Genomic DNA, 10,000 nt, shown 5'->3' with positions numbered 1-10,000 from the left:
ATATTTCATCCCTAAAGAGAAAAAATAAATTGGAATTTTTGGTTTTCTCTCTGTTTGTAGATCAGTGTCGTTTTTCTATAACCACTACTTTCCCCTCCATGATCTGGTCAGACCAGTCACAGTCTGTATTTTAACTGTAGCATTGTGTATAACCAAAAATACGTGACTTCCTTTCACACTTTGCTTGTTGTAAATGGAGGCCATATTTAAAGAAATAAACTTTGCCTAATTTCTTTTAATTTGAAGGGCATTTGCAAAAAAAAACTTGAAGGCAACGGAAGTGTGAAAGACGCTAAAATACCAGTTTTCTTCCACCTGCTTTTGTAAATTGTTACTCTCTACTTGCAAAACAAATTTGCCAAGATCTGCACTTCATTATTTTGCAATGATTGTACAAAAAAGGGAAAACAAAAGAAAATTCAAAGCAAATCACACGTCCAATATTTTATGAAAGGGAAAAACCAGACGACCAGGAGAAAAACTTTTCAGAGCAGAGTAGATAAAACTGAAACTGAAAACCTTTATTTAAATATGTGACATTGATGAGCCTAAAAAATGACTTGTTACAAAAACCATGTTTAAATGATGTGCTTGGGTTGACCCACTCAGCTACCAACATCTACCCACCTGACATATTCATCACTGAGACAAGCCACAAACACTTTTGCTGAATTGATTTGTTCAACAGTCTGAATCAGTGATTCACTCTCCACTTTCTCTCTATTTACTGTCACTCTACAGCTTTCCAGCTCACATCTGATTTCACGTGGGTCACACAAACTGGACAGCATTTCCTCACCATAGCCTTCAGGATTTCTGATGGCAGTGGGACTATCAGCCTGATAAGTTAAGCAAATAAATTTAAGGACGGTGCCTACTATTGTTATTGTGCATATGTTCTGCGCATCTCCAGATACTCGGATTTCCTATCGCCGATGCTTACTAATACAGGGATATTTTTGCGCGGTTTGAAACTATCCGGAGAAAGTAGATCTTAGTAAGTACTCTTGGTATTCAAAAAGAAAATTGGGGGTAACCATGCATTTTTGAGAGATAATTAACCTTCAATTTGAGAAAGAACTCCACACATTGCTTTGTATTTTAAAGCTTTTTACAAATGTTATTTATGAATTATCTTTGAAAAAAGCGTGGTTACCCCCAATTTTCTTCTTGGACTTCAGTACCACTTGTTAAGATCTACATTTCTTGCATAATATTTCTTTAATTAGTAGGCACCGTCCTTAAGAACTATCTCTGAGATTCCAGTGTTCAACACTTATGCACCTATCAATGTTAAGCCCCAGGGAGGGAGGGGGGGTCGGGCATGGGGTGGGGATTTTGACATTTTCATTTTAAAAAAATGCAAATTCCCCACCCCTGGGTCAAAATAATTGGTCAAAATGTCCACCCAGCCGCAAGTGAAGGTGGTAAAATGTCCTTTGTACAATCAAAATCGCTAGCCTGGGGACATCACATACGATCAAAATCCCTACCCTGGGGACAGACCTCACAATCAAACTCCCGTGGTTAGCCCTCCCCCCCCCCTCCCTCCCTGGGGCTTAACATTGATAGGTGCATTACTTTCTTGCCAATTTGCCCTTTGGGCAACCAGTTTTGTATTTTTGGTTGCCCATGGCTTTTTTTCAGTTGCCCACCTTGTAAAAATCTATTTGCACATTAAAACTCAAAGGAGGCTTGTAAAAATGTCCATTTTGTGTACAATATGTGTAAAATCACCCTGCTAGCAGAGCCTTTCTTAACTCGAAGAGAAAGAAAGGACTCTGCAGAAATCGTGTTAAGACTTTATTGAGTATGCGCAAGCCATTGCTTGGAGACAGTTTCAAACCCAGGTCAAGTCTCAATTGCACTCCAAGAAGCCATGTTGATTTTCATACTGAAGGTTCAATTTTGACCTTCGCCTTGTCAAAAATATGATGCGCGCGTTGCCTGGGTGGTATTGTGTAACAAAAGGCAAGATTCCTGATGGAGTCTTTTTTGACTTAGGTTTCTTTGTATCCAGAAATGTTGTTTTTCTGTATTTGAAATTTCAGCTGTGAAATAATTGTGGGGTGGTGTTTGTGCACTACAATTAAGGTCTTTTGGATCATGAAGGTTGGTGGAAAAGACTAACAAGGTGTATTCCAAATTAACTGAAGTTGTCATTGATGATGAGGTTTGGACATCATGCTGTGACATCATGACCGGTATCGGGATTGGCTGATAAAAACGTTTGGGATTTCAGGATGAAGGGAAAATTTTGGTCGGAATGGCGGGATTGAAAAACCTTACTGGGGACCCTCATTGGACCTCAGAAGGTTGGATCCAGAGAAAAGTGACATCAAAGGTTCACTAGCTTAAAATTTCAGAGTATGAATGCAGTTTATTATGTAAACTACATGTATGCAAAACGCAAGTTTTAAACTCTTTGACACCTGAACCGGCCTGAACCGGCCAGACTTAGTATTTTACTCTGTCTAACGCCAGAGTATTTTACTTGTCAATGGGGAACCCACAGCAGTCAATGGGTTAATCATTCATTGAAAAATCATGTCCCCAGCCTGCAACCCTTTGACACCTGAACCGGCCAGACTTCGCGAGATGATTGTACTCGTCAATGGGGAACCACCAATGGGTTAACAGTCTGAAAGCCCTGCACATTAATTCTGTGGCATTAACACACCCATTGCATTCTTAAACTAGTGAGCCTTTGATATCATTTTCTCCTCGATCCAGCTCTCTCAAAATCTTAAAGTTAGTAATGGCAGACCATTTAAAATAGGAAAATTCCAGTAAAAAAAGACAGGTATCTTTTTGTGAAATCAAGGCTCAAAACTTTGGTCGTTTAGTGCTTAGTTTACAGAGTTTTGAAAATCCAAAGAAAATGAGAATTGATTTATTGGTCACAGGGGCACTTTCAGATTTTGCCTAGGAGGTCATCAGTATTTGGCAGCTGGGTATTTTTAATGCTTTTCATACAATAAATCATGATACTAGGACTGAATGGAGTCCGATTCAGTCTGTAATCATATGAATCATTAACAAGGATTGGACAACCGGGTAGCGGGAGTCCGATTTGTTTAATCAAAAGTATGATTACAGACCGAATTGGACGACACAAAGTCCTGTTACCAATTAATCATAACCATTACAATTTCCGAGAAAACAAATGCATTCCTTTTACACTGTCTAATGTTACAAATTCATCCATTTTGGAAAATTCCCAGTTTGGTAGGGTAGGTGGTTGTTGCAACAAATTCTGTGATAGTGGATTAAGCTGAGTGCACTTAATATGATTGAGTGATGTAAGTGTCTGATTACAGGTGTCCGATTACAGCCACCTGTCTGATTTCACTGTGCGATTACAACCCTACACAATATTTAGCGAAAAATAAAGCAGTTAATGCCGTCCCATCAAATTTGAGAAAATTGTAACATATAATGGTTAATTATGATTAATCCTGCAATAGGCAAAACGTCCATCCTATCCTACATCTTGAGGCTCAATTTTGACTGAATTCTCGTTAGTTATGAAGCTATTTTCTGTGGCTTGGCTTCCTCACCTGTTCTACATTGAATGTTGTGCATATTCATGAAGACAATTCAGACAAAGACTGACATGCAGTGTAGAGGACTGCTGATCAATGCTATAATGATCAAGGTTAAGAAGCCTATATAGCGATATTTTCATTGCCCACACACATACACAGCAAAATAATTTAATGTTTATTAAAAAGACAACTTTTTCATTTTCCCCATACAGGCAAAATTAATGTACTTAGTTACTAGAAGTTTGATTTCTTTCTCTGCTACTATAAGGACACACAGAAACTACAAATTTCACAAACCTTAGTGTAAGAAATATATATGTCACAAGGACTGACTCCAATTTCTTCTGTGTTATGGATATTTCCAGGCTTATGATTCTGTGCAGAGAGAATGTCCAACACATTGGGGGAGATGCGGAAGTCGGACAGCTTCAATTGCTCAAATTTTGGATGGTAATCTTTATATGTAACCCACTTTTTATCAGCTTCTCCTTTGGTGTGTACACCGTCATACAGTTTTTCTCCTTCAGGACCATCATAAACATGAATGATTCGTCCCTGAGGCATAAAACAATTTACTACTGCAATGAATAACTATGAGGAAACTAAACCTTCTTTTCAAAGCTACATACAGTAAGAAACCGTAGCATACAGAAGTAATTCTTCAGGGAACTTGATACTCCTGTGTTTACCCTTGTTTTTACCACAGAAGGTAACAGAGCCTTTCAAAGCAGCAATAATTGAGAAACCTACTGTAAGTTGAGACTGTTCGGTCTATAATAAAATGCAAGGTCTTTCACTTATTGGTGCAGAGGGCCAGCCACCCAAGAGGTTATGCTTGTACAGTACATAAACTACAATATTTATTGCATAACACCATATAAATTCATTCTACTCTCTCTGAAAACACTTGGCCACCTAAAAGTAGTCTGACAATCCCCGAGTGAATTTTAACATCTAGGAAACAAAATAGCGCCAGTCAGGGATGGACATTCTGCGAGCCAGTGAGTCATGCGAGCCATGCAAATTTCGCATTTAAGTCTATATAAGCACCCATTTCAAATAGCGCTGATAAACTTTTATTAAGTCTAAGCACCCATTTAAAATGGTTAGCTCTCAATAACTGCGTGATTCGCATGTTGACTTGCCATCTTGGCTCGCATGCCTCACATGCCTCGCTGGCTCGCACATTGTCCAAACTCACGGCAGTGAATGGTACATCAATGATAAAAATCTGACCTGGTGATAACGCTGGCCACCCAGTCGCACACCTTCCTGTCCTCTGTATTTCCCTTGAGGAAACAATACAATTGACCCTGTTGCTACTTCATCAGGATCTGGCACTCGATCAAGAGCCAGATTATAGTAGTCTACAAGTCGACCAGATGGATCCTGATCATCCCAGTTGATTGTGTACTTCAGAGCAACAACATCAAATGACACAATTGTAGCTGTAAAATATTGCCATGGAGTTCGCTCCCACATGGCAAGCACCTAATAATATTATAAACAGGTTACTGCTGCAATTATTAAGTCTAGAATGATATATATAATCCAGTTAACTGATTCATAAAACACTGAATTTTTCAATTAAAATTAGGCTGACAAAGTGTACTACGGTGAGCTAGTAGTCTGAAAGGTGCAAGTTGCCTCAATCTTACAGAGATCGCTCTCAGGATCTGAGAGCCTTTGTGATGAAGGGCTATCGCTCAAAATGAATAGAATCCCTGTGCGGTGGTCAATTTACAGTCAACTCTGTTGATAAAACCAAATTTTTGTGTACTACTTCCCCACCGACACAGCACCACTGTGAGTTTCTTTAGAAACTACCCCCTTTATTCATCTTCCTTTTGTATTTATAAGCTTTGAGGGATGAAATGATGAACTCAAACCACAAGCATTAGGTCTATTATATTTTAGCACAATGCTTGAAATCATTTTGAACTTACTGGATCTCCAACTTTAGGTAAGTTCTTGATGTTGTTGGGAAGCACTTGAGTATTTGCTGAGCTTATTTCTGTTGTCAGGGGCTGTTAAAATAAACATAGCAATGATAACAAGGCAAAAGTTGTACTTATGAATGTGAAGGCTTCAATTCAATTTGTCACCAACTTTTTTGTAGTAACGGAGATGGAAAATGAATCACTCCACGACGACTTGGAGGAAATCTGAAAACTCCAAATGGCAGTGGAATCTATGACATTAATCTGTGATCATATAATTTTTTTAATTGGTAGGTTAGGATACCTTGCCACTGAGTTATACTGGGAACTTGTGGAAGTTACAAGCGGTCAGTGAACTAGGCTTCAACAACACTTCAACCTTTTTTTGTACTGTATGTGCTGCAAGTGAACCAATGTATCCTTTTTACCTGAGCAACTTGTGGGTTCTGCTGTAGTTTGATATTCAACTCTTCGTTATTTTGGCGTAACTTGTTCATTTCGTTGTCCATTTTCTTTTTGTCAAGTTTCAGTCTCTCAAGCTCTTTCACAAGCAAGTCGTGATCTTCATCCTTGTTGTATGTGTCAGTAACTTCAAATTGACCATTCAGCTGTCTTAGTTTCTCATTTTCTTGAAGTAGTCTGCTAATTTCTTGCTCTTGTGATTGATGACCTGTTCGTAAGCGGTCTATCTCCAGTAAAAGACGACTTTCATTGTCAATCCGCAAAGCACTTTGAGATGATGGAGTGCAACCCATCATGTAAACCAATTATCAACTGAAGCAGGTTACTGGTACTCAACAAGAAAATGCTCTTTCTTCAACATAGTCTTCAGCAGAGATACAAGCTTGTAATTAGTTTTGTTTTTCAGACACTTTTTGTTAGGTCTGTATGGAAAAAATAAGCAATGAAAAATTATGATACAGTGTAATATTGAACATGACAGCCATTACTGTTGCAGACTAATCTCAAGGGTTTTGTTAAGATTTTGCTCAGGAAGTTATCAGCGTTTTGACAGCTGGGCATTTTTAATGCTTTTGATATACTACTAAAGTAAGCAGAAAAATGAAAACAGCTCAAGCCATCATGGCAGACGAGTGTGCACAGCCGGTCAATTTTCGTGGTGCCTGGCTCTAATAATGAACCTTCTTGCAATCTAACTAAGGAAAGGGATTGACGTGGGATAATAAGGCGAAAAAATACTTCAGACAGTATCAGTAAGGTAAAAGGTAAGGTAAAGTCGTTGCAAGCCACGGAAGGCCCATCAGGCCGGCGATTATCTCCGGCTTCCGAGATTTTACTGCTGTCTAAAGCCAGAAGATTTTACTCTGTCTGACGCCATCTGGAAAATTTTACTTGTCAACTAGGGGGTCATAGGGCGTTTGAAGTGTCAATGGGTTAATTTGTTTCCTCACAGTTATCTTAGTGTAATGTTTAGGTAATCCCACTTGCAAATTATGAAAATAAGCGCATGGTTCACCCAGTTAATTAAATCTGTTCATGTTCTAGAGAGTGTAAAGTGCAGGTTGCAGGTCATTGTTTTACGGATTATAACTGAAAATATTAATGTAACCCAAACCTTTACAAAAATGCTAAACTTAGGCTTAATAATAATCTAAAGCATAGTGTTTAGGCCCAATGTTAGCATTAGTAAAGGTTTGCGTTGTTTCAGCTACAGTGGTGAAACAATGACCTGCAACCTGCTTTCCCTGCTTTCCCTGTTTTCACCTTCCATTCGTGTTCCTAAGTTAATTAATGCACTTGGATCATCTATTTTGCGCTAGAAGATAGCTACTTTGTACGTAAATAATTATGTGATTTGGAGTATTGATTTCAGATCAAATAAAAATCCTATATAACCGTTTATATGAATGAAGGGAGTCCAAAGTTCTCGGTAATTGGTGTTTCATGCCCGATTATTGTTTCAAAACGCAAAAGGTTGCTGATAACTACACGTGCTACTTAAAAAAATAAGACGCTTGAGCGATTATGATTAACTAGAAGGTGGTATGATATAATATCCGAACCATCTCGTATGTCGATGTTGCATGAAATATTACTCGTAACTTTACATGTGTCGCAGGAGGCGTCTCGTAACTGGGACACGAATGTTTTAACAATTTTCTCCCTTGGCCTTCTTCCAGTGATTGTTGATTTTCGATGATTCGGAATAATCACCAGCCTCTAAACTCAATATTGGAGGAGAAAAGGTCTGGAGGCGGCCGGCTACGTGTCTTGGAAACGAGAAAGTGTTACAAAATTAAATATAAGCTTATAAGCTTATTATAAGTTTACTTAATTATGTAATATGACCGGCGTCAGTGCCAGTTGCAAAAAATAGTTTGTAAAGCAGAAATTTCGATGTGGAGATACAGTAATGTGAAAAAGGAACAAATGCTAGAATTTTCACCTCATAAACGTTGACATAGGTGGTCGACTTCGTGCAGCTGTATCAAGACCACCAGACATCCGGGTGAAGGGAAATTCCTTTCATTCCAGCAAATGGTGTCCTGCAGAATTCGTACATAGATCAATATTGTCATGGTATTGAACTAAATGCCATTAATTATATGTCCATATTTTTGCAAATTTCCTTAGAAACGTTGACAAACAGTGCACGAAACAACCTCGATCCCAGGCTCTGCGAGAGAGCCTGGGTTCGATGCACAAAAAATATCAGCTGAGTTTGAGAGGACTGGTAATCAATCACTTCCAAAACATGGCGGATTCTCAGGCGACGGCGACAGGTGAAAACAAAACCGTTATTACGCCAAAAATACGACAATCGTGTCATGAACGATGAATGAACTTGTAGCTGATCTAAGCAGTGCCTTGGATCGATCGAATGATCCCCTTTCGGCTCATTCAGACACAACAATCGGGACCAGGGAATCTCCTTCAGGAACTCCAATACGGAGAACATCTAAAAAACGACGAGGTAGAAAGCGTCGATCGGATTACCTTCCTCCTCGTGAGCGGCCCAAGGCTAGTGCAGAGAGCAATGATTCCGTCGAGGAAGCGTTAATGGATTATATCGAAAACATCAAATGCCAAAGCGACAGTGAGCCAGAAGATGAGAATTTGTCGTTTGCAAAACGTTTGTCGAGGGTTCATGTTCGCGATAATCTCGATCCTTACCCAATTCTGGAGAGGGATAAAGCAGAAAGCGATTCCGTCAGCGAACCATTTGTTGGGTTGACGAAACGAAGGAAGAAAAGAAAGAGGAAAATCAAACGGTCTTTAAACGATCGCGATTCCCCGCTTACTTTGGTAAATTTAAAATCACTGAGTAGAACACGGAAACGCAAAGTGTGTGGAAAGTCTGCTACTGGAAGCGAAATTCATAGCAGTCTAAGACAAAGGGACGAAGAAGGGAGTTTAGCTGATATCGAAAACGGTTTGAGCAGCGGCTGTGGAGAACCTATGGAAACAAATACTCCCACAAATCATTTTTATAAATTACCTTCAAGATTACGTTTTATTCCCAAAGAGCATAACGTGGCTGAATCGGTTTCCTGGCTACGCTGTGATGATTGTGATGAAAAAATGGTCAATGTTGGGCAAGATAGCCTCAAGGAAGGTCATTCTTCTTCCGATGAGAGTGACCTAGAGGGATTTTTTACAAATGATGAGGGGCGCCTAGGTGATGATGAAAATGAAGAAAGTTCTTTTGAATGTAATGTGAAAGTAATTCCCTGGTGGGAGGATAGAACTGCCAGTGACATTGAGGAAGTAAAATTCCAAAACATATTTAATGGTGCTATGGATGCATATAGAAGGCCCTTTGTGTCAGGTGTTGATGGAAAGACTTGTCTGGGTAAGTATCTTGGCAATAACATTTAGATGGGTTGTAAGCTTTGGTCTTCTGCACCAATCTTTACTTTGTACAGTCTTATGCGCAGATCAAATCGAAACTTCAACGTCCCCCCCCCCCCCCCCCCCCCCCGGGCAAACCCCCGGGCATTTGACTATCTTCTGTGCGCGGGGAGTGGGGAATTTGAGCTTTGCCTGCATGGGGTGGGGAAAATTGAACCGGAAGTGTCAGGTTTCAAATAATATTTTTTTGGGCGCCGAAGTTGCTAACAGCTATAAAACACGTGTTTGGGCGAGATGGAAGACAAGGCTGTTGCCTAACAGGAGCCCGGTAGCCTGGGGCTCCCAAAGAATAGCTCTGGGCGCCTTAATTTTTCACAGCAACACCTTTCACTTCATATGTTGGGCTCCTAAGTTCTCAGCATTTAGCTCTGAGGGCCCCTTTAAAATTTTCTTAGGCAGCAGCCTTGGAAGAGTTTAAAGGAAGAGATGTAGCATTTGTGACCGATTGGCTTACAAAAAAGGTCTTCAAAAGGTCTTTATTAAAAACAGGAGGAGCCGACGACATACAGTACATGAAGCTCTCCATTATATTTCAACACATTCTTGTCATCAGATAATTTTGTCTTGTATCTTGCCTCTCATTTTAACCCTAACCCACATTCACATGCTATTTCAGATCATACTCTTGAATAACCTGCG

The 10,000-nt window shown here is 39.6% G+C and overlaps 2 protein-coding genes across 2 annotated transcripts in view; one reads left to right on the top strand and one right to left on the bottom strand.

Moving 5' to 3' along the window:
* The window catches only part of LOC137985625 (uncharacterized), a 15,863-nt gene extending 7,733 nt beyond the window's left edge, over positions 1 to 8,130 (bottom strand). Inside the window, exons 1-7 of the mRNA XM_068833260.1 lie at positions 7,896 to 8,130; positions 5,917 to 6,372; positions 5,495 to 5,575; positions 4,785 to 5,039; positions 3,846 to 4,103; positions 628 to 839; positions 1 to 11 (exon numbers count right to left, since the gene is read on the bottom strand). The exon at positions 1 to 11 is cut by the window's left edge and continues 240 nt beyond it. Coding sequence (XP_068689361.1) covers positions 1 to 11; positions 628 to 839; positions 3,846 to 4,103; positions 4,785 to 5,039; positions 5,495 to 5,575; positions 5,917 to 6,246 — 1,147 coding nt within the window. The 5' untranslated portion in view covers positions 6,247 to 6,372; positions 7,896 to 8,130. The remainder of the gene's footprint in view (positions 12 to 627; positions 840 to 3,845; positions 4,104 to 4,784; positions 5,040 to 5,494; positions 5,576 to 5,916; positions 6,373 to 7,895) is intronic.
* A 57-nt stretch (positions 8,131 to 8,187) lies between these two features.
* The window catches only part of LOC137985626 (G patch domain-containing protein 2-like), an 8,697-nt gene continuing 6,884 nt past the window's right edge, over positions 8,188 to 10,000 (top strand). The window contains exon 1 of the mRNA XM_068833261.1: positions 8,188 to 9,302. Coding sequence (XP_068689362.1) covers positions 8,285 to 9,302 — 1,018 coding nt within the window. The 5' untranslated portion in view covers positions 8,188 to 8,284. The remainder of the gene's footprint in view (positions 9,303 to 10,000) is intronic.

Source organism: Montipora foliosa, chromosome 14 (genome assembly GCF_036669935.1).
Source record: "Montipora foliosa isolate CH-2021 chromosome 14, ASM3666993v2, whole genome shotgun sequence".
NCBI classification, from domain to species: Eukaryota; Metazoa; Cnidaria; class Anthozoa; order Scleractinia; family Acroporidae; genus Montipora; species Montipora foliosa.
Note: the sequence above shows the minus strand (reverse complement) of the source record. Positions and strands in the feature narration are given on the sequence as shown.